This window comes from Rattus norvegicus, chromosome 18 (genome assembly GCF_021556685.1).
Source record: "Rattus norvegicus strain SHRSP/BbbUtx chromosome 18, alternate assembly SHRSP_T2T, whole genome shotgun sequence".
Lineage (NCBI taxonomy): Eukaryota > Metazoa > Chordata > Mammalia > Rodentia > Muridae > Rattus > Rattus norvegicus.
In genome coordinates this window covers 21,998,975-22,024,567 of record NC_141551.1, presented here as the reverse complement: position 1 = coordinate 22,024,567, position 25,593 = coordinate 21,998,975, and the positions used below count along the sequence as shown (strand labels likewise).

The 25,593-nt window shown below is 40.4% G+C and overlaps 1 protein-coding gene across 4 annotated transcripts in view; it reads right to left on the bottom strand.

Moving 5' to 3' along the window:
- Positions 1-16,338, bottom strand: part of Pik3c3 (phosphatidylinositol 3-kinase, catalytic subunit type 3) — a 77,687-nt gene extending 61,349 nt beyond the window's left edge. For 3 of the 4 annotated variants that reach the window (XM_087593456.1, XM_087593457.1, XM_087593458.1), the window contains exons 1-5: positions 16,179-16,338; positions 14,212-14,400; positions 11,951-12,094; positions 7,354-7,483; positions 962-1,048 (exon numbers count right to left, since the gene is read on the bottom strand). In XM_087593456.1, coding sequence (XP_087449582.1) covers positions 962-1,048; positions 7,354-7,483; positions 11,951-12,094; positions 14,212-14,400; positions 16,179-16,246 — 618 coding nt within the window. In that variant the 5' untranslated portion in view covers positions 16,247-16,338. 4 annotated transcript variants of the gene reach the window in all.
- Between the last annotated feature and the right edge of the window lie 9,255 nt (positions 16,339-25,593).

Here is a 25,593-nt window from a genome sequence, read left to right as displayed (position 1 = left end):
AGCCAAGGTGGGAAACCATGCCCAACGCTACATCTCTACACGCCAAGCACTGACCTGGGAGAAAACGTGTGTGTTCTGAATAAATGGTTTTTCTAATGGAACTATTACTAAAAGTGTAAGAGCTAACTCTTCTAGTAGTCTGTGCTGTGAACATGTGAATCCATTTAGAAAGGATCTCAACTGTACAATCAGAACAGGTGTTATGCACAATGAGATTCATCTAAGACAAGAATACTGGGTTGTCACACTCAGTGTCTATCATCTTTCTCCCCCTTCCTCTCCCTCTCCCCTGCTAAGAACCCATGGAGGGTTTTAAGTCATGTGATGTGTACATCACAGTGGCCATTGTCAGCTAGACAGTGATACCCTCTCAGAATCATAAAGTTGTTTCCATTTTCTAGGCACAAATTCTTACATCAAACACAGGGTATTCTTAAAACAAACCTACGAAATACAACCAGCTTTAGCAAACACAACTTTTTAAACACTCACTGAAGTCATCTTTTAATTAGATATTTACAATGGCCCAATATACAAGGTCAAGAAAAGGTGAACTTTGTGTAATGGAGTCCTTACTGAGGCCACAAACCCAGGGAATAGTAAACGAAACACTAAAACAGAGGTGTGGGCTGGGCAGAGCACTTCTGAAGACAGCTGTGGTAACCCCTGAGAGGAGACAATTCTACTGATGGAGTTCTCAGCAACCAGTGACAGGAACTTGACCGACGTGGCAACACACGTGAGGCACTCAGCTGTCACACATAATAGGTAGGAGCCCTGCTAATGGTTCAAATGACATTAACATTCAAAAGGCCAGTTCTGTTGCTTAATATAAAACTCAGTTACTGAAGGAAGCCTATATGTAACAAAGAGCTGGCAATAAAAAATTATTTTTTTAAAAAGAATGTTAGCTTAGTAACCTTCAGAATGCAATCCTGATCTGAGAAAGGAAGCGACTCACCTCATTTATCATTTCTATCTCTCTAAACGTTAGTCTGTCCAACCAATCCACCTTCACCATGTGTCCCTGCCGATGAGCCTTGGTAAGCTGCAGAAAAGTACAATAGGGTTAATCTCAGCACAGATCCAACAAGAAGGAAGGAGGACGGCCACGATCACTCAACCCTGATGGGAGAACATAAGCATTTGTAATGCTATGCAATTCAAAGCACTTTAGATCACATGGGAGCGTACGCACGCCCCACTGGCCGCATAGCATGATCACCGTACACAGGACATAAAACATAATTCTGACACGACTTAAGACAATACAATACACATTAAAACAAGTGAATTTAATGCTTATATTTAGGGCCTGCTCTCAAGATATCTTTCACTTCAAATTCTGAAATGATCCAAGATTCAAAACATTTTGGGTATTAAAGATCTAAGCTGAAACACACTGAGCCTTTAATATCAACTCCACACAAGCCCTTCTACATATCAAGTCCACCTCAAAGTGCTCCCACACATCAGACTGCATGCATGAAGCACTCCTACGCATTTGAGTCTACATGTAAATCTATACATTTAGAACATCGGATTCAACGCCCTACACTTCAGATTCCCACACAGAAAGCACTATTACATATCAAAAGCACACACCATATCAGAATAAGAAACCAAGTGAGAGACAAACATTTTTCCTAGAAATGAAAATTATCAAAAAATAAACAAATAAAAAAGTTTTAAAATCCAGCCTGCAGTCTGGCCATGTTAGTATCTAAGAGCAGAATGAGGTCCTCCCCAAGTGTTAGTTGTGTGTTCTACAGTGGTTATGCTTTCCCTGTCATAAATGGAAGTATAATAAGGACAGATCCTCTAAGGAGTGCTGTATCATCTTTCTCTATCCTTCCCATTTGTACTGTAACAAGCATTCTGAAAAGGTGACTTATACAAAGGTAATTCCTAGGGACCAATAAATCATCGCTCTAAGGTTTATGTGCAGACACATGTATGTGTGCCTTACTTGTGGAAACAACCATGAAGGATTTGAATTTCTAACATTGCTAACGTTTGAGTCCACCAAGGTCTTACACGCTCATCTTGGCCTAGTTTCAGAAGTTACATCATGTTAGTTTTTCCAATTCATAGAGAAATCACAGTAAGCTGCAAGGGCCTCAGATTAGAATTCACTTTGTTCCTGACAGTGTATATTTTACACATCAGCTTTACTTATCAAAACTCTTTTTCAACAAATTCATAAAATGGAGAGAAACTGGGCATCGAAGCCTTCCATGAGCACTTCTCTCAGCTCATCAGTTTCCTCTGCCCGCCCATACCACAGCAGCATTCCCATAGGACAGCAAACTGCACCACCAATTAGTACCTCACTCAGAACTGAAAGCCTTAATCACCATTCTTCATCTTCCTTGACAACATCACACCATGAGTCCGAAGTATTTCAGAAATCAAAGTGTTAACCTTATGCAGAAGGTTTGAGGGTCTGGGGTTAGAAAGACAGCTCAGAGGTTAAGAATATTTGCGGCAACTGCAGAGGATCAGGGCTCAGTGCCCTCACAGGGGCTGACACTTGTAAACTCAGCTCCCAGTGACCCGATGCCCTCCTCTGGTTTCTGTGAGCAGTAGGCCTACATGTGTGCATTTCTAACTATGCAGGCAAAACCTTCATACATATATAACAAAACCTCTTAAAAAGGAGTTCTCTGAGGCCCACTGTGATACAAAATACTACTGAAGAAACAACCAACCTGTTTTGCAGAGCAAATGGCACCATTTTTCCCTCATGGTAATCGCTAAAATGAAAATAGATATAGAGAAACTAGTAACTGCTAATCATTTTATAGCAGTGCCAGTCATAACAGCTAAGAAACAGATCCAATCTAAACATCTATCAAGGATGAACAGATAAAGAAAATATGATAGACACGTATCACACAGGAATTCTTTTCAGCTTTAAAAAAGTGACTTCATACCTTCAAACACGCAATGGAAGTGGATAGAGATCAGTATCCTAAAGATTCAAATAAACGCTGAGCATTTCCTCACATGATGAATTTAAATATGAATGTAAGTGTGTGTGCGTGCGTGCGTGTGTGTGTGTGTGTGTGTGTGTGTGTGTGTGTCTGTGTGTATGAGAAATGTTAGAGTAGACTAGTGAGACTAGGAAGAGATCTTTACAAAGGAGAGGGGACAGAGAGAGGATAATGGAACCAGTGTAACACTAAAGCAAAGGGGTCTACTTGGAAAAAGGAAGGAGATTAGTAGGTCAGAGGTGGGAAGGGAAAGGGTAGATAGAGCGAGAACAGCCTAGGGTGTGCACAATGTGCAGAAATGCTGTCTTGAAACACATGACTTTTTCAAACTAACTTAAACTTAAAATTAATAAAAAGAGGGCTAGGTATTTCATTAGTGCTGGTAAAACATCAAATGAATACATGAGCTACATCAGGAAAAGAAACAGTCAACAGGACCAAAGACCAAGCGATTTACAGGAGAGTGTCACACTGCAAGCTGGAGAGCGGGTTCTCACGCTGACAAACGCCTTTCAAACTCTTGTCACTTTTGAGTCCATGCTGGTAAAAAATAGTAGCTTCTATTTGTGCCCCAATATGCAAGTAGATGCAAAACACGACAGTCGCTGTCGTTTTATATAGTTACTAAAGACCAATAAATGTGCCTCCCCCCCTTCCTTTATAAAGCATATAAATTCTTACTGATTTCTCCTATTACTCTGCTCATACAAACAAAAAAGTATAACTTTCAGTATTTTCTACTGTAAAAGCTGGTGTAGAGTGATGTGAGGAGACTCCACCCCCTCCATCTGCCTGTCTGTCACTCACTCTGTGTCACTGTCACTATGTGCTTTCAGCTCCTCTAGTTTCCATTATTTACTAAACACTAGTTCTGTGTTTATGGCAACAGTTGGTCCCTGCGATGAGGAAAGAATTGACGATGGGGAGTTGTATCTTGATGTGGAAACTGAAGTGAGGTTTCCTTCTCCATTATGTATTGGGAACTTTCTGCAACATCTGTACCAGCTGAATTTATGTTGTGGCTAATACATGTCCCTTCCTACGCATGCCAGGCCTTTTTTTCCCCCTCTTATGACCTTTCTCAATCTTCTGAACAGCTATCACAGAAGCAATACTGTTTGGTAAAGCCACCACAAGGCCAAGTGTAAATAGCCTTTTTTTATGGGAGTTGTTCCCTAAGTACTGGGACACACACACTGTAAAACGCTGCAAACAGAAACAGTGGGGCACAGCCGTATGCGTCACCAGAGAAATATGATGAGAGGATGAATTCCAATGTGAATGGAAAATCAAGAGCTATTTGCATATGTTACGAGGACTATTCAATAGCTGCCTAGATTACATCTTGATATTTAAAGAAGTTCTAGATATTTCTCAGCTTAGCTGGAGAAGTTCTGCAGAACTGAAGAGTTACCACTGCAAGTGGATTCCGGGCATTTACCCAATTTACCTATCGTATAACGTAAGCCCAGTCAGAGGCTTACACCATTCACTTCATTATATCCCATGGTCTGAAAAAACTGCCCGGTTGGGAGACACATGGTTAGATCTGGAGCAACCAGTATGGCTTTGGTGAAGGTTGAACATCATGGTGGGCATGTCTAAAGTCTGAGAGCCTTGAAGAATTACAGCAATTGCCATAGTTACTTTTCTATGCTGTGCTAAATACAATGACCAAGGCGACTTATACAAGAAAGCATTTGATTTGGGCTTACGGTTTCAGAGAGTTAGAGTTCATGGTGGTGGAGCAAGACCATGGCTGTGAAATCTGAGTGCCCGCATTTTGATCTGCAAGTAAGAGTCCGAGAGAGGGAACTAGAAATGATGTGGGCTTTTGAAGTCTCCAAACCTGCTCCAGATGACATATCCTCTCAAACAAGGCCGCACCTCCTACTCCTCCTCAAATATATGAGACCATGAATGATCTTCTCAGGCAAAGCACAACAGCAATCACCATGATTCTATTTTTACTATTGTCATTTAAAAACAGATAAACAGGTAAATGAAACAACGTGAGTCTCTTTCCACAACTTAAATGCTAGGGCCAGGAGTGTATGTTCCCATTTGTACAGCAATGGACTTCTCTGTGAACTCTAATTAATCAGTAATAATCTTCTTCTGTAAGATAAGCACTTAAAGAAAATGGCAATTGCGCTTGCTCGTGTGATTAAAGCGAACAAGGGTGTTGCTACTCCAAGGCCATGAGCTCTTCTGGAGTGGATTTATTTATGGTATACACTCAAGCCTCAACTGTTTCTCATTTGGGACTAACTTCCTAACAGTACTTTCAATTGGTTTTTTTCTGTGTCCACGCATCGCTTAAAAATGTGGTTTTCTTTGTAAGCAATACCTACCCTGCACTAGGTCCTCATCTGGGGAGACATTTTTACTCTTTCAACTGTCATGTCCCGCTGTGCTGTCACTGAATGATCTAGATTACAACTGAGACAGCTGTCATGCTTTCAAGTATTATGTCCCATGGTGCTGTATATAATGATCTAGATTGTAACTGAGGAGCTTGATGGAAAGCATTGTGCCTTCCGGTCAGTTCTTTTATAAATTCGCATGTTATGAACTGAGGAGCGTGTGCAGTGCAGTACAGAAGTATGGGCAGAGGTAAGAACATGAGTGTCCTTCCTATGACCTACCATCTCATGCACGCAGGCAGCATCCGTCAGGACAGTTATGTGGTCTGTCCTGCTTCTTCGGTGTATCATGTTCACCTTCTGTCTTCTGCTTCCTAATGCAGTAAGCCTCAGATCCAGACGCCAACCCACAGGGACCAGATGCAGCACTGTAAAGTTCCGTGGCTTTCCCTCCTGTCTGTGTCAGTGCTCAGCTCCCCATTCCTTCCAACTTCTCCACATGGAGCAAGAAACAGGTTTCATCTGCTTGTTACCTTCCCTTCGCCTCCTCTTAATCAAACTGACAGAAAGGAAAGCACACTGCGACAGCATCAAGCGGAGCTGTGAAATGAGCAGGAGGCGGTGGAAAGCAGGCTCTACACTAACCTTTCAAGTACAAAGGTACAGACTCGAGATAAATCAAAAACAGAGCACAGTGGTCACACCTAAAGCCCCGGGAGGGCGTGAGACCTACCGTAAAATTCTTACACTAAGGCAAGCTGAAAAACAGAGATGAAGGGAACAGTGTTGACATGGCCCATCAATACCAAGAGGCTGGTCCAGACTGTGAAAGTTAACAGATGGTCTTTATGTCTGGTCTCTTACTCTGTTCACGTATCAGTTGAAACAGAAGTAAGCACTAGTTGAAAATGTTTAGAGATGGAGAAAAAAGGATAATAACCAGGAGCAGGAACTAGAATATTTTAATACATACATTTCCTTCTGTACGTTATTAAAACTCTAAATCCAAATTATACAAAAACAAGACCCATTGGGCTGGAGAGATGGCTCAGTGATTAAGAGCACTGACTGCTCTTCCAGAGATCCTGAGTTTAATACCCAGCAACCACATGGTGGCTCACAACCATCTGTAATGGGATCTGATGCCCTCTACTGGTGTGTCTGAAGATAGCTACAATGTACTCATACACATCAAAAAACAAAAACAAACAAACAAACAAAAAAATAAAATAAAATGAACCCCTGAGACCTAAGCTGAGCACGCTACAGTGTTACTTCCTCTCCTCAGAGCCATCGTTCCTCAAAGGAAAACTAGGCAGGTTTATAAAACAGTCTAAATCGATAGAGACGTGAAAGAACCATAGAAGGTAGCTAAATCAAAGTTCACTGTTGACAGACTCTTAAAGAGAGGGCAAACATAAGAGAAGCCTGTGAACTATCCTAGATACCCAGAAGGACACAAGAAAGACTTAGAAATGAGCAGCTGAAATACATCTTAAGTTTTATTCATTTGGAGAGAGAGACAGTAAACTCAAAAGAGTGTACTGGACAATATATCCATTCGGGGCCTATGCTACCTTTTACACTAAAGAGAACAATACACAAAATAGACATGATATGAAAATACCAGAGACCCACATTTCCAAATCTGATGCAAGTCTGGACCAAAGGCCATACTGAGCGTGAATCCATGCATTCAGAACTGCACTGATAGAAAGTGGCCCAGCAGCCATCAGGAAGTTTGGGGAGGGTGGACTGAGGGAGGACTACTGAGGACATGGAGCTTTTAGAGGTGAAAGTGTCCTAAAGTTACACAGTGAGGATGATTGTAAAGGATCCACACACCTTTCAAGAGTGAAGGCATGTGAATCTATCTCAAAACTGCTACTAAAGGTGAACAGAAATGGACAAGACAGCCAGCAGGAGTCACAGCATCGAGCACCTAGGATCCGCTCAGCTCAGAGCTCTGCCTGTCTCTGAGGTTTGTGTACCTTGGCAAGGCGGCTCATCTGGTCTTCTGAGAGTGTGCTGCTTGTTCTGCCCGGGGTTCGTGTGGGTTCGGAGCCATCTGCCTCCACGTTAGGCCAGACTTTCAAGTCGTGCATTCCTTGGCGAAACATGCTATGAGAAAAAAGTTCAGAGTAGAAGTGAACTAAGGCAGTTCCTCATAAAGGGATACTCGACACGCACACTTGATAGGCTCTGAGACCCAAACGGTTTATGCGATGATGAGCTAAGCTGCTAATACCACAAACCTCTCCAGGCTGCTCTTCTCTCCCTTAGGGAATGAGAGACAACTGTACAAATGTCTACAACCCAATGTACATGTTATCACTGTGAGGGAACTCCTTGCTGGGCAGACTTACGCAAGTATACACCTCTTTCTTATATGGTTCTAGCGGCAAACCAATTCAGAGCATAATGGACCGTTAGTGCAGAAACTTGGGTGACTGCAAGGCAGCTAGACGAGCGAGTGTCATCCCAGAACAGATCACTTCCACCCAGTCACACCGAGAAGAGGCCTACTTCAGTTAGCTAGCCTACATAAAATGAGGCTACATACAATCAAGGCAGGACAGGAGGGAGAGACCAGTGACACTCCCACACCCTCCTCAGAAGAGTGCCAAGTCAACAAGGCCAACCAAAGGGGACTCCTTTAAGTATTAACCTTTGTTCTGATGAAAATGGTGTCTGCTGTTTGGAAGACAGCACTCAACAACCACATCAGCAGACATCTTAGAATAGCAGACACTGCATTTCTAGCCAATAGAATAATACAATTATTGGATGGAAATCAAAATTGTTAGTTACATCATTTTTCTGTAAGCTTGTCTGGGTCTGGGTAACAGTTGTAGCACCTACAGCATGTATGGCTGTGACCATGAATAAGTAATGTGACTCCTTAGTATATATCACTTCTCTCATTATTAAAAATATATCCTCTTAAAGGTTATTATAAAACACACAAATACAACCTCTTGAAAGGTTTTCTTTCTTCTAAAATCAAACAGATCAGACAGCGTAGAGGCAAGAGGATACACATTCTATACTAACAAAGGTAATCTAATGAGACCTTGTCTCAAATAAAATAAAACAAAACAAAACAAAACAAAACGAAGAACAACCTTAGAGCAGTCTCTCAGGAATTGGCTGCAGTGTGGTGAATAACATCACTACCAAAAGTGTGTGTCCTCACACACAGCTTCTGCAACAGCACAGGGCTTCCCTTCCTGTTTACCTCTCCACTCCTCAGTGGATACTCTGGCTGAAATGAACTAAAAACAAAAAGCCCGAGATGACAGAAGTCAGCTTACTAAATGATTTATGCAACTGGGGACAGACACATCTAGAGAAGTTTGGGGCAGGGTGTAGGGCGGGGTGCACGGAGTGCTGCTGATGCTCCAGTGATCACGCCCTGTTCTTTCTCTGGATGCCAAGGGAAACCTGCCAAGACTTACACAGAAGAACAGCGCAGCAGGCCCTCCTTCAGCTCATCAGAGCCCAATACCGGCTGCCACTGCCATGACTTCAGAATTCACACATACCTGCACATCATCTGCGTTGGCCTATGGTTCTACCAATTCAAGTAATGACCAATCAGCTCTTAAGCTACTCAGACATCTCCGAAGCTAGACGTTCAAGTTGAAGACAGTTTATACAGAGCTATTGTACAAAACCAGTCTCTGAATTATTCACTAGACCTCTCTAAGAAGTTCTCCCTCATACTGACTCACACATACAAAGCCGATGTTGGCAAACAGCACAACTGGCAGTCACTGTAGCATCTTCCAGCATTAGAAGCTTTGAGAGCCACTTTTACAGGCTACTGTGGTGAGTGCACACCAAGATCCTTCATTAGAGGGCCCTGATGACATTGTATTGTTAAAGAAACATCTGAGAAAACTATGGCCCCAGCAGTGTCTCCCAAAATCACAGAACCGTGGTGGCACGGGACACAGATAAATACCATGAACAGATTTTTTCCAAGATTTAAACATCTTAGTTCATTTCAAGCAAACAAATTTAACTCTTAATTATTGCTATTAATTTCTTGGAGATCTTTGTGATTTAATTTGTCATTCAGGCACACGTTCCACGTCCTTTGGACGGGGAGCAAAGAACATTTCACTCAATGAGCTACACAAAGAATTACACATGTGCTCTGCCTGACTTCAGTGAGTCTACCTGACCCTTCCCTTCCATGGACCTTAGCTCTAGATCTAGCCCAGGTCAAACATCCAATGTCCCTACACTTTCTAGCCATCTGCCCGGACCTGCCTAACCTGCCCACCACCTCCAGGCCCATCCCACACAAATTAAGCCAGTGCACCCAGCAGAAGCCATGGGGGAAGGCTGCTGGCTGGCCTGCTCCTTTTGGCTTGCTCAGCCTGCTTTCTGATATAGCTCAGGCTCACCTGCCCTGGGCTAGCACCATCTACGATGAGCCAACACAGGTACTATTTGTCAATAAAATATTCACTAGGCTTAATAAATGTATTTAGATAATCAGCATAAACTATGAAGTGGACATGATTTCATTTTCCAGGGGAAGAAACAGAGACCATTCACTAACCTGCCCTAGGAGACCAGACACTGAAGAAAGAGCATCTGACCTGGGGAACTTTCTCCACCCTCCCTCCCTCACACTCCACCACCCTGCTATGCTGCTTTTCTTAGGTTCAGGATATAATGGCAGAATTCTTTTAAATTATCAGAGAAGATGGCTTATGTAAAGGAATTGAGACGCATGTATAAAAGACAAGCTTTTGTTGTTAAAATTGACACATAATGAGTCCCTCTGTCCAAAACGTTTATAGATTTAAATATAAAGGAATGAAAGTGTAATGAAAGAAATGCTCCCATAAATCCAATCTAGTGTATATATATATATATATACATATATATATGTGTGTGTGTATGCGCGTATATGTGTATATATATATATATATACACACATGCATACATACATAAAATGTATGTATAAAATAACCAACCAAAAACATAAGAAACATAGTATTTTGAAAGTAACTATTAACACAGTACAGGAATAGCTAATTTCCTTCATGTAGAAACACTCCTCAGACATCACTAAGAAATGAATAATTAGAAAGAAGGCACTTTTAGCTGGGCATGGTGGTACGTGCTTTAATCCTGGAATTCAGGAGGCAGAGGAAGGTAAATCTTTATGACTTCAAGCCCAGACTGATTTATAAAGTGAGTTCTAGGCCAGCTAGGGCTACACAGTCAGATCCTGTCTTAGCACATCAAAAAGGGTTGTTGTGTGAAAATTATATTTAAAAAGAAAATGGGCAAAAGATACCTGAAGCCATTTACAGAAAATAGTGACGAAACCCATTAAAATAACTCATTTACATTTAACGATGTGTAAATTAACATGCTTAAACTGTAAAACAGACAGACACTAGGGTGTCTGGTAAGAACCAGACAGTTACAGCCATTACCACGCCCCACTGACAGGCACTACAGCGTTCAGAGTCCAGATCTGCACCTCAGGTTCTCACTCCTAAAACTCCATTGTTCTAACAGAAATGACATCAGCATTCACTTAATTAAGCTGAGTAGTACAAATTGTGTTTCTTTTCATTTAGCTGCTGTGATATTTAAACTCTGATCAAATTTGTTGGATGTAGAACCTAAGAGACAAACATAATGCATGCTGACAGGGACCGGATATAGATCTCTCCTGAGAGACACAGCCAGTGCATGTCCAATACAGAGGGCAATGCTAGCAGCAAAGCACCGAACTGAGAACAGGACCCCCTTGGGGGGAATCAGAGGAAGGATTGAAAGAGTTGAAGGAGATTGCAACCCCATAAAAACAACAATGCCAACCAACCAGAGCTCCCAGGGACTAAACCACTACCGAAAGACTATACATGGACTGACCCAGGGCTCCAACTGCATAGGTAGCAGAGAATAGCCTTGTTGGGGCACCAGTGGAAGGGGAAGTCTTTGGTCCTGCCAAGGTTGGACCCCCCCAGTACAGGGGAATATGAGGGGGCGGACAGTAAGGGGGATGTATGGGGGGAATACCCATATGGGGGAGGGAGAGGGAATGGAATGGGGGCTTATGGACAGGAAACCAGGAAGGGAAATAACATTTGAAATATAAGTAAAGAAATATATCTAATAAAAAATTTAAAACAAAACAAAAACATTAGGAGGTGTGTTGAGGCAGTGTCTAAGAATGGGTTAACGCGGGTGACATTCTCCAAGCTGGCATCCACTAAGACTTGAACAGAGGGAGAGCAAACTGCTGATCTTTGTTTCTGACTGCAGCTGCCTCACTCTGCAGCCATGCCCTCCCCACCCATGAGGGAACTCTTAAACCTGTGATCCCATAAGTTACTACTGTCAACAATTTGTCACTGAGTTAGCAATGAAAGAAAAAGTAATTAACGCATCATCATATCCTGTAGGAAACCCATTTCAGAACCAAATCAAAACTGTGTAAGGCCTATGGACCTAACTGGTCTTCACAGGAAAAAAACTCTTTACATAAATAATCAAAGTTCTCTGGGAAAGAAAAGAGGCAGGCCTCTGTGCAGTAGTGGGCAGAATGCTTACCCATATTTTCCAAAGAGTGACACGGTTGTTCCTCCCACCGGCACAGCCCTTCCGGGTCCATACACATCCCATATAGTCAAGGCCACTTGGGCGTTCCTGGGCAGGTCAGGGTATTTCACCGGGAGTTTCAGCCACTCGTTCCAACTATGGGAACAAAGTCAGCAGAGTACATTCATATCTTTCTTTCAAACTAACCCATAAAACATGGTTCAGACAGATGAGAAGGCTCTAAAATGATTAGGTTTGTATGCTAAAACATAATGTGGAAACCCTTCAGTTTTGTTTGTTCAAATATAAAAACATGAACTTTGAATATTGCTCATGAAAAATGTGAAGACATTTAATTAGGACACTCAAGCTGAGCAGTGTGACATATGCCTATAATTCCAAAATTTGACGTGATGCAGAAGGATTATTACTGTTAATTCAAAGCCAACCTAGAGAGCTTCATGAGTTTGAGTGCAGCCCAGGCTACAAAATGATACTAAAAAAAAAAAAAGCCAAAAAACAGAGAAAAAAGTTATAATATCACTATGATGTATAGAAACAGAAGAGCAGAAAATAAAAATAAGCAGTAAGGAAACATACATTTTAACATGTTAAAATTTTTAAACCAAACTGTTGTTTCTTTCTAACAATTCTCCAGAACACAATTTTACATTACGAAAATAATCAAATCATATTGCAATTATAAAATGATCAATTATGGCATGTTAATGCATTCCTGAGATAAAAAGACAATCCCAAAATAACCGTAACCTCATGGGCCCAAGCTGACTTGGTTTTGTAACACTTGGACAGTCCCAACTCGCACATCTGTTGTAACTCATCAAGTTCTTTTTCGTTAATTTTTTTTCACAATATATTTAGATCATTGCACTTTGATTTATTTCATTGGCACTGGTGACGCTTAGCTGTTAGCACCTAATAACTTGTTAATGTGTGTTAATAACACAGAATACTACAGGAAAAAAAGCAATTTCATATGCTATACTCATTTTAATAAATATTCTTCTGCATTTAAAGTGGACTCACTTGGTAATCTCCACTCCCTCAAACATGGCTTTTAAAATCCCAAAGGAATCCCACACAAAAATATAAATAGCCAAAGGCAGACAGAATTCTGTTTACTTGTGCTTACCCTCAGATCTCTAGATCTAATACACGTGCATCAGTAAGAAACAATAGAATTTTCAAAGACAACAAGAATGTACTTATGGCTCTGCAAGTCCTGAAACCCCAGGAAAATGAGAGATGTCCATCAATTCTGATCACAAGCAAAACATCATCAAATCTTTTTTTCTATAAAGTTATTTAAGAAACCAAATTGCATGTTTAAGAGATGTTACAGATGAGCATATGTAACTAAGTAAATTACTACTCGCATGGCAAAACGGACTGAAAAGGAAATACCGAAGTTATTATTTGTGGATGAAGACACCCCAGCAGTTGATTGACATGTTGACATTTAACGCAAGGTAAAGCTAAAGAGAAAAATTGGTGTCAATATCCAAATCAGTCAGTGGAAGTTTTCATCTTGCTGTCTACCCTCATATTCTGAGAGACAGTACCATGGCCAAGCGATCCTTCCCTTAATTAAGTCTTCGGTTCTCTGGCTCCTGGGCCCAAAAGCTCCTGAAACCAAAGCAACTACTGTTCAGCCTGTTTTACAAGCTGCTCTCTCTAGAGGGAAATGGTCTTTCAGCTAACACATGGAGAAACTACTCTAGACATTCCAAAACCTGAGAGGATCAATTCAAACACCAAAGGCTGTGGGTTTTCAACATCACTTGTCATCCTCCTCCCCATCCTCAGTGCTTGCCCAATCCCTGAGGATCCCTCTGCAGCTTATAAAACATGAATCTGGACGCTGGAATCCCATGAGACCAGTGGACGCAATTCTCTGGACAGATGAATACGCTTTGAAATGGAAACCATTAAATTAATATCCCCCTCCACCCTGTCTCTCTTTCAAATGTCTTGGGGAAGATGATGTAATCTGAACAGTTTAAAAAGTTGAAGGGGCTGGGTGTGCACATCAGTGGTAGAGTGCCTGCCTAGAACGCACAAGGTTGAGTTCATCTCCAGCATTGTGTAGGAAAAGAAAAACAAACAAAAAAAAAAAAAAAAAAAAAAAAAAAAAAAAAAAAAAAAAAAAAAAAACAAAAAAACAAAAAAACAAAAAAAACAAAAACAACAATAAAAAAAACAAAAAACAAGAAAACCAGTAACAACAACCCCCCACGCCCAAAACAACTTACTTCCATCGTGTACTAAATGGTTTGTAGGATGTTCTGACTGGCAAGGCCAGGGGCTTCCCTTCAGCAAAAACTTGACAAGTCACATACAGATCAGAGCATGTCTCTTGGTATAGTCCGGAAAACTTTAGCATGGGATCTTCTAGGACAGCTTTGTAGCTCTTTTGTTCTCTCTTCCCTTCCAAGCTCCCTCTGAAAGCACAAACACAATGTTGATTTTCACACACACACACACACACACACACACACACACACAGAGAGAGAGAGAGAGAGAGAGAGAGAGAGAGAGCGCACTAATAAGCTGCTTCTCTGTCAAAGTAACCTTAAACTTCCCAATAACACCTTCACTTTTATATACGATAAGAAACTCTGAAAATACTAAACTCATTCTATCTTCATTAATTTCTCTTCTTTGGGCTTCGTTTTAAACCCTGTCACCCTCTTGACCCAGGCTTTGAGATTAACTTCACTGATTCTAGCACTTGGATGGCAGAAGCAGATCTGTAAGTTCAAGTTGAGCCTTATCTGCAAAGAGGATTCCAGGACAGCCAGCGTTTCATAGAGAAACCCTTCTCTAAATAAATGAATGACTGATTTCAAATTGACAACTTATTACCTAGTCTTTATGCTACTGCATACTTTTAATTCTAGAACTTGGGAGGCAGAAACAGCCAGATCTGCACAGTGTGTTCTATGACAGCCAGATTTACATAGTAAAACCCTGACTTTAAAAACAAAACAAAACAAAAAAACCTATGTACCTATTTTCAGAGAGAATGACATACCTTTGCTTCGGTATTCCTTTTTATTCTTTTTTCCCCCCATACTATATATTCATACTATCTCACCATTTCAGAATTCAAAAGAAAAGAAAAGAAAAAACAACAACAACAGAAAACCAACCAAACACAGTGTTGTAAGCCATACTGGAATATACATGGACACTGTTAATGAAGTAGGAGCATTTCTTGGACATCAATACTAATTCAGCGATCATACGATCTGATGTACACTTTTTAAAGACCGCATTCTCATTTTATAAATGAAGATGCAGGAACTCAGAGATCACGCACGCTCATGACCTAAGATGGGAAAGTTAACAACTGAGAATGTGACCAGAGCAAGGAGCCCAAAGTCAACTGTCTTCTTCCCATAAGAGTGCCCAACGTGGCCTCTGTCTCCTACACACATGCCTGAATTAAGCTTAATTAGAGGCACGTATAAAATAGGAGCATACGAAGAAAAGAGCATACACAATTTGTTCTCTCCAAGTAGGAGTCTTAAGTCCTCGCCAGCAAGAAGGCTCTCACCAAGCACAGCCCTTAAATTTCTCTCCCTATCCCTGAGAAATGGCTCAGGTCAATTCTGACAATATGGAAACCACACAGCAAAACTGCTGTTGGAAGTAGTGTCCCTACTTAAGCAAATGTTTCTACTATTCTGAAGTTAGCATCTCTGGGAACTCTTCTTTCCCACTAGGGCTCTCATTTCCAGACGCCATGCTCTTGATCTCTAGTTTAAACGTGCTGCCCCAAGGTTTTACTAAAAGTCTCTTTCCTCCCATCTTCTTGATCCCTCTGCAAACTGACACGGTCTCCTACTCCCTCTCAACATCTCTGTCTTTAAAAATGTCAAACTGTCCAAAAGTTCGTCTCGTGTGTAATTCGAGCTGCACCCATGTACTCAGTTATCCCACCTTCACGATTTCTGAACTCCCTTCCACATTCCAGCTCTGCTATACAGGAAAGACCTTCACTTTCCTCCTCTCTTTTGGCGGGGAACTCTGTGTCCTAAGGCTTTCCCGGGTAGAATTAGATCGCGGTATCTCCACAAAAGCGGAAAATGCAAACTACTTCATACCCCTCCCGGGGCTTCAATGTGGGTTACTCTGCCAATTCCCTTCAAGGACCAGCCCCTCTCCTGGGTAATCCCCTGCCCCTCGCCGGCCTGGCTCCCCGCTCAGCGCTCACATCTTCAGCTGCACGTTGATGTCCAGGTCACAGCTGTAGATGTAGTGGAACTTCTCCGCCTCCCCCATGACAAGCTCGGACACAGACGCCAGAGAGACAGCCCTGGAAGGGGAAGACTCCAGGAAGAACCCGCAGCTGCCTCAAAACATGAAAACTTCCTGTTCCGCCCCTCCGCCCACAACTGAGCAATCGCCGCGCTTAACGAAAGCAAACGCGACGGAACAACCCCTGGGCGAGCGGCTGTACGCATGTGCAAATGGAGCCAGCCATCTTGCTTAAGGGCAAATGAGGAGCCAGGAAGCATGGCTTACGTGGTTACATTCCAGTCTTCCTGCTTTGACAAAACTTTTTTTCTTCTTTGATCGAGCCAGGGGGAATTTGGCTGAATATCAATGTGATAGCATTCACGTGGTGCAAGCCATAAAGAAGAAGCACAAAACTATTTTTCCCAATTTTTATTCTAGTTTCCATTAAAAAAGAAATTTGATTATTAATTGGCTTTTTCCAGCAGAAGTCCTTTTTTGTCATGAAAAGATTAAAAAAAGGAATAGACAAAGACTGAGAAAGACCTAAGTTTCATTTTGGCACTACCAATATTTCTGCTTCAGTGGTTTGTATTGGGTATATTTGAATCTAATGTGTGGTTTGGCACAAAACTCTGCAGATATTGCTTAGAAACTGCCAATAATAACTGGAACTCGGTTTTTTGTTTTTTTGTTTTTTTGGTTTCAAGCAGGAGGGTTTTTATTTTAAATCAATCAATCTGTGGATATGGATAACAAAGAATCCTGTTTAAAGATCAATACATCTGTTGAGTTTATTGCTGGTTTTTTGTTTTTGTTTTTGTTTTTTTTTTTAAGCTTTGAAATTTTTTTTCTTTTTTTTTTTATTAACTTGAGTATTTCTTATATACATTTCGAGTGTTATTCCCTTTCCCGGTTTCCGGGCAAACATCCCCCTAACCCCTCCCCCTCCCCTTCTTTATGGGTGTTCCCCTCCCCATCCTCCCCCCATTGCCGCCCTCCCCCCAACAATCTAGTTCACTGGGGGTTCAGTCTTAGCAGGACCCAGGGCTTCCCCTTCCACTGGTGCTCTTCCTAGGATATTCATTGCTACCTATGAAGTCAGAGTCCAGGGTCAGTCTATGTGTAGTCTTTAGGTAGTGGCTTAGTCCCTGGAAGCTCTGGTTGCTTGGCATTGTTGTACATATGGGGTCTCGAGCCCCTTCAAGCTCTTCCAGTTCTTTCTCTGATTCCTTCAACGGGGGTCCTATTCTCAGTTCAGTGGTTTGCTGCTGGCATTCGCCTCTGTATTTGCTGTATTCTGGCTGTGTCTCTCAGGAGATATCTACATCCGGCTCCTGTCGGCCTGCACTTCTTTGCTTCATCCATCTTGTCTAATTGGATGGCTGTATATGTATGGGCCACATGTGGGGCAGGCTCTGAATGGGTGTTCCTTCTGTGTCTGTTTTAATCTTTGCCTCTCTATTCCCTGCCCAGGGTATTCTTGTTCCCCTTTTAAAGAAGGAGTGAAGCATTCACATTTTGATCATCCGTCTTGAGTTTCATTTGTTCTAGGCATCTAGGGTAATTCAAGCATTTGGGCTAATAGCCACTTATCAATGAGTGCATACCATGTGTTTTTTTCTGTGATTGGGTTACCTCACTCAGGATGATATTTTCCAGGAACTCGGTTTTTTAATGTTCTGAGTACCTGTAATTTATTCTTGTAACATTTAACATGCTCTAACAATTTGATCTCTGTTTACAATTGTACTTAAATATTCTTTGAAAGCAATTATAGTGTGTCATGTTTCTTTTTCTTCTGTCCCCTTGAAATCTAATATACTACTGACTTTAATAATTCCAATTTATTATTGGGGGCGTGCGCACGCGCGTGTACACACACACACACACACACACACACACACAGGCAATCACATTATGTCAGAGAGAGTAAGTGCTGGTGCAGTTTTTACCAAGTACTGATAAGAAAATTACCTTTCAGGAAGCTGGTTTTCTCCTTCTACTTGTGGGTTCTGGGAATCTGAACTCAGGTTGTAAGACAGGCTAGGAAATGCCTTCACCTACTGAACCATCTTACTGGCCCTGTATAAGTATTTATAAGTACCACATTTTAAAACAAAAACATCCAAGTAATCACAAATTCATGTTATTCAAATTTTTGAGTGTTAAGATTAAAATTTTAAAAAAAATAAAAAAAAAATGTTCCGGAAGAATGGAAGGTTTGAACAAAAAGAACAAATTGACTTGTGGTTTGCCCTGGAGTTATCTGTATTTGGATGCTAATCGCTGCCCCAAGGACCTAGTCACATACTCAGGAATCAGGTGACTTCATCAGAACCTTCCCCATTTAATTTGCAAAATAAAGGGGAGAGCCCGGGATTGGGCAGAGGAAGGGAAGTTGGAGCAGAGGAGAGAAGTGTGGGGGTGGGGAGGGAGAAGGAAGATGGAGCTGAAGCATGGAGAAGTCGCAAGTTATGAGAGATTTCACAGCTGGGGAATAGGACAGTGTAGTGGTAGATCTGCCCAATCTAGTCCCAAGCTTGTATTCATATTAATCAAGTTGTGTTTTCTTTGCACGGGCATATTCGAGTTGGAGAGGTTACTGCAACAACTTGTCTAGATGTAACTACCACCAAATAATTATGACTTACAGAAAACATGTTTTCAGCAATAAAATGGGAAGTTTGTAAACACCAGATCTGTACAAGAACAGACCAGAGATTATAAAGCTGTTTTTGAATCAGATTGTTTAAACACTAGTGATTTCTTTTATTTTTGAAAATGTGTATGAGTATGAGTACTCATATGAGTATTTGTCATGAGAATGCAGGTTCCTATAAAAGCCAGAAGAGGATGTCATATCCCTTGGAGCTGAAATCACAGAATATTGTGAGCTGCCCCCATGTGGATCTCGGAGCTGAACTCAGGTCCTCTGGAAGAGCAACAAATGCTTTCCATCACTGGGCCCTCTATCAACACTATGAAATCTGACATGTGAATAATTAAATTGTCTGGATCTAGAGGTTAAATTCCTCTTGGAATATGAAATTTAACTTATAAAGAGTAACACACACACACACACACACACACACACACACACACATATATACATATGTATATATATAACCAAATGAATGGAATTAAATATAAAAACTTCCAATCAGGATTTTAGTAAATTATATTTTTTCTGTTGGAACTCTATGGTCTGCAGCATATATGGCATCTAATACTGACTATTCCTACTGGCTGGCTCTTTGAAATTTAACAAGTTTACATAGTATTACACAGGGCAACTTTCTCTTTTTCTAGCCTCTTTTTTATTTAGGTTAATGTGACATATTGGTACTTTAATTATCATGGCATTATTTGGCTTTAATTTGTCTCCAAATTACTTTTTTTTATTTTATTCTAACTCTATCCCTTTCCCAGTAGCTTATAATAATTAAAATAATAGTAATTGAACCCTACGTACTTATGAACACAACAGAATACTTAATGTATTAATAATTCAAGAAAAGCAAAGCCAGTATTAAGGATTGTATTGGTAATCCATTTATGCCTGGTAAAAGTCCCATAAAGTCAAGCTGAAAGTGTCTCTCTTAGACTACACATAAGTCAGATTATTGGTGGATTTTAGACATCTAATTGGCAAGAAACATCCACAGGGACTATGAGAGCCTCAGGCATCTTCACTTTGAGAAGAATTATTTTTTCTTTCCACTCATGAATATAACACGCACTAATAATTATGCAACACAATTTGTACTGCAAGCAGCCACAATTGCTTGTCTGTAGAGAAATAGCTTACAGCTGTGAATGCTTTCTTTGTTTAATAGCCTGTCCCATTGACTATGTGATCTGGCATTTAATTTTCCTTTGGAGGTGCAGTTTTTATTTTGTTTTTGTTTTCCATTTCATTTCAATTTCATGTTTAATTATTCTAATAGCAGTTTTTAATAATGGTTTAGAAATTTGTTCATTGTGATCTCTTCCTCCAATTGCTCATGACTCACAGAGATAATCAGTTTAGCTTTTTCCCATTTCCAAGATCCAATTTATTCTCTCTAGCTTATAATTTTAAAAAATGCAATTAGAGCTTTAAAGGCAACTATCTATTATTGGGCTTCCATCATGAACAAATTATGATACTGAAAGATTAAGAGTGCCCCACAAATCCTTTTTCTCTAATTAAAATTTTTTATTATAAGTTTTCCAATGCCTTTAAGTATTTTAAAATTCAATAACTTGATAGAACATACAATAGTGCTAAGAAATGCTAAAAGTCTTACCCTAATTTAAGATGCTGACAATTTTTCAAGTGACAATACGGGAAAGCATGGACTTAATAAATATCCACCAGTCGTTTTATTGAAGGATTCCCCAAGGCCCAGGGGATTCCATTCAAGAATACAATTTACATTAGCTATAAGAATGGAAGGATAAAAAATGAGTTATTGTGAAAGTATGAAATCATACTTAGATGCAAATTTCTTTGCAATAATGTTATATCATGAAGAAGAAACTGTCCTCTCCATGGCACAAGTGAGGAAAGGAGACCTGGATTTGCATAACACTCTTGTCAAGCTTCTCAGCTGAGAAACAGGAATAGGATGTCATTTATTTCCCTAGAGAGTATAATTAGAAAACTCTGGTTATGGAACTGGGAAGATGGCTCAGCCAGTGAAGTACGTGGCATACATCTTGTCATGCAAGATGAATACTTGGGTTTGAACCCCATACCCTATGTAAAGTGCTGGACACAATGGTTTGTGTCATTCAAGTGCCTTGGAGGTGGAGGCAGGGAGATCCCTAAAGCTTGGTGGTTAATCAGTCTAGGTAAGCTCCAAACTAGCCTGGCACAGATGAAATCAGGAACATTCAGTGTGGTATAGCCATAGATGTTAGAGCCAGTCTTTAAAACTAAAATCCATGATGTTTCTGAGGAATATGCCTAAAGTCGATGTCTGGCCTCCAAATGCATGCACTTAAACATTTGCGTACACACACACACACACACACACACACACACACACACACACACACTGAAAGAGGGAGGGAGGAGAGGAGAGGGAGAGAGAGACTGAGAGTGTGCAGGAGTATTATGGACAGAACTCTTGGTGCCTCCCTTCTCTGTAACATAGGAATGATCTCTAGTACTCAGACCTCAGAAAATAAGCATGGAAAAGATCTTGTTATTTTCACTGTTGCAATAATGTTTTACTTTTTTGTTGAATACAGATTTTGCTTTAATAGGTGTGTATGTTGTAAGAATATGTGGAAATGTGTGTTTGTAGGTGGCAACTTTATGTGCACGTGTAGAACTAGAGATCAGTGTTGGGTGTCTCCTTGTATTACTCTCTACTCTTTTTTTTCAAACAGGGTCTCTCATTGTGGCCAGAGAATCACTGGGATTCACCTGCTCTACCCTTTCTGTACTAAAGTTGCAGACACATGATTCTTGGGGATTTGAACTTAAATCCCGATGCACAAACAGCAAACACTTTGTTCAGTAAAGCATCTCTCCAGCCTCCCATTCTGTGTTTTAGAGTTATGAAACTTCCACTTATTTTCTTGACTTAGTTAATTGATAAATAGGGAGCATTCTCACTGGTTGTGAAACTAAGCATGTTCTGTAAGCCTTATTATCATAACATCCCCTGTGCTGTTGCAGTGCTCCACAGCTTCCTGCTGACTATAATTTACCTTTCCGTGTTCTCTTTCTGACTCAAGCATGGCATACCTTCTCATTTCTAATGCCCCAAACTTCCAGAGACAGGGGAAGTTTTACCTACATCCCTGGATGTAAATAAAATAAATGAATAAATAAATAAAATAAATAAAAAAATCATGACTAATGATTAACTGTACCCTCTTTTCTTCTCATTGACCGTAACACCCTGATAAAATAAGGCTCTGAGAAGTGCAATGTGGCCTCATGTGGCTATATCAAGTCTCCAGCAGTACAGAATTCATGGAGAAAAGTGGCTGTTGGTTACAATTTAGATTCCCAAATTCTTTGGAGCACACAGTTTGTAAAAGCTTTGCTTTACTTTCTCTATGACTTTGTGACTCCTTCTAGTCCTGACCTTGGCCTGTTGCTTTCTTTCCAGACTTACTACAGGATTACACCTCTTCAATAGTACACTATCATCTCCTTAGAGAATTTGTGGTCATACATTGGCTTTTCACCTACTCTTAGGTAATTTGTTATATTTTATCTTGCCTAAGCCTTTCCATTTAAACAAAGAGGTTTTCTCATCCTTATCACCAACACATCATTATAAAACTAGGATCATATTGTTGACTCATTATCACAATATATACCATATATCCTGACTTGTCTCCATTTTCATCCAGGAACCAATATTTCTTTTTCCGAGCTATCACAGTGCCTTTCTGTGGCATAGGTGAAATTGTGTAAATGTTGAATTTCATCATTTTCCTTGAGGTATCCCAAAGACCACATTTCTCAATCCAGACTAAAGCCATTAAGACTCAATCTGGGGAGTTGGGGATTTAGCTCAGTGGTAGAGCGCTTGCCTAGCAAGGCCCTGTGTTCGGTCCCCAGCTCCGGAAAAAAAAAAAAAGACTCAATCTGGAAGGTGAAATCTGGAGAAATGAAAGAACATAGCTTGTAGTCTTGCCCACCAAATCTCAGTGTCGTTTAGCATACGCTATCTCTGGTTTGAATGCTAAGTGAATACAGAAGCCATGTAGAGTTGGGTAATGCTCTAAAAGTAAGCAAGCCATAGTATAGGAAAATTCTCAGTGTCTAAACAACTGCTTGGGGACAAAAACACCTATCTGGACTGTGATATAAATTTAAAATATATTTCTTGTTCTAAATAATGAAGTTCAGGGTTATAATAGTAGAATCTTTAGCTCCACTAGCTAATATATTTTTAATTGCTTGACTCTTACTCACTTTTCACATCTTTATGTTATTGCATTGATTAAGACCTCTTAAAATCTGTAGGATGTGGTAGCAAGTGAAGGCTAATCTTTATTAGAGGTTATAAAGGCACTTTGTGCACTTGACAAAAAAAAAAAAGCTAACCACCATTATTTAAGCTTAGTGGAAAACCAAATGTGATCCCAGAAGCATAAAAGCTAAAGGCTGAGAAAAAGGAAAGCTTTCAGCGTACCCTGAATGGAAGTTGTTGGCAAGAAGAAGCTAGGGCCAGCTCAATAAAAGACATAGTTTGTGACTGGTTGGTATATCGTACTTGCTTTTCTCTGGTTGGTCTAAAATTGGAAGAAGGGAGAAGGGTAGAGCTATGTGGGCTAGTAGTTACTAGGTTATGATCATTTCAATCAGGCAGATAGCTAGGTTTTGTTTGACTTCCTGGATGAGCTGCTGCAGAGTGGATCAAAGTCATTCTGTGTAATTAATTTCTGGCCTTTTCATTTGCTGTGTCTCTTCAGAACAAACTCCAAAGTTTTCAACACGAAGTGAACATGAGTTTCCTCTACCTATGCACTGCCCTTTATTTTATTTTTCTTGGATATTTTATGTATTTACATTTCAAATGTTATCCCCTTTATCCCTTCTCCCATCCCCCCCCATCCCCCTGCTTCTTTTTTTTTTATTTAGAGAATACTTTATTAGTTTTTGTAATCAAACCCACGTATATAAGACCTTACATATTTAATACAGTGTGTTACCCCTGTACAAATGGAAAAAACTTAAGTTCAACATTTCTAGACCAATATGGCTGTTAATTTCTGTACAGTGCCAACTCAACACAGTAAACGGGGATACTTTTTTCGAAAGTTGACAGCACAGGTAAAGTTTCAAAAAATTCAAATTATATATCTGTATATATATATTTATATTTATATAAAAAGACCAATAATAGCAGTGTGTTATGCATCAACAGCAGCAACAGCTTTTCCAGGTTCTGCAGTCATCTGAACAAAACTGTAGAGACATCCAGCACACTCCATTAAAAAAAAAAAAAGTAAAAAAACAAAACCCGAGAAAACAGCACAGTTCTGTTACTCTTGTGGTACCTGGCACCATTTTTTTTTAAATTAGCTTCTCAATCATCATCTGGAAAGAAAACATTCTGAGCAACATCATTAAAAACAGCTCTGATAAAGCACGGTCACTACTACGTATCATAAAGCAGGTACAAGCTATTTTACATCCACAGAGGTATGATACAGTACTGTCCTACATCTATAATACTAGAGGATACAATTTAAAAGGCATTATTTGAGACTTGATTCTACTTTTCCAGCAGAGGGCCCAAAGGATGGTGTGACACAGCTTTGTAAAGAAACATACTCTAGACAGGATTTCCTTTCACTAGTGGCACAGTTCTAAGGATTCATTCTCTCCATGAATGTCAGCTAAAACCGTTATTAAAAAAATGAAATATCCCTAGAACAAAACCGTATAACCACCCATCCCCCTGCTTCTATCAGGATGCTCCCACTCCCACCTACCCATCCCCACCTCCATACCCTGGCATTCCCCTCCAGTGGGGAAACAAGCCTTCACAGGACCAAGAGCTTTTTCTCCTGTTGATGCTGAACAATGCCATCCTCTGATACATATGCAGCTGGAGCCATGGGTCCCTCCATGTGTACTCATTGGTTGGTGGTTTAGTCCCTGGGAGCTCTGGTGGGGTCTGGTTGGTTAATGTTGTTGTTCCTCCTATGGGATTGCAAACCCCTTCAGCTCCTTCAGTCCTTTCTCTAACTCCTCCATTGGGGTCCCCATGTTCAGTCCAACGGTTAGCTGCGAGCATCCTCATCTGTATCAGAAAGTCTCTAGCAGAGCCTCTCAGGAGACATTCATATCTGACTTCTGTCAACAAGCACTTCTTGGCACCAGCAATAGTGACTAAGTTTGATGGATCCCAAGTGGGGCAGTCTCTGGATGACCTTTTCTTCAATCTCTGTTCCATTCTTTGTCCCTGTATTTCCTCCCGACAGTATTTTGTTCTCCCTTCTAAGAACTGAAGCATCCACATTTTGGCCTTCCTTCTTCTTGAGCTTCATATGATCTGTCAATTTTTATCTTATGTATCTCAATCATTTCTCCAGCCCAATGCACCACCTTTTAAAAACACCCTCTTCCTTTGCTAGCAGAGCTTGAATTTAATTTGTAAATAATTGTGCTCACCATCTCTTCTCACATAAAAGGATACCATGATAAAATGACAATCATATGGAGATTTCAGATATGATTTGGTAATACAAGTTAAAAATTAGAGTTGGCAGAAGGGAAGAAATTGAGGTCCCTGTGTCTTTGGTGGTATAATGGAGTCACCAAAAAATGCCATATTTGTTCGCATCTAGATTTCTTATGAGGTAAATCAGGATTTTATTTGAAGTTAAGCCACCTTATTTATTTTTGTTACTATAGATAAACGCTTATC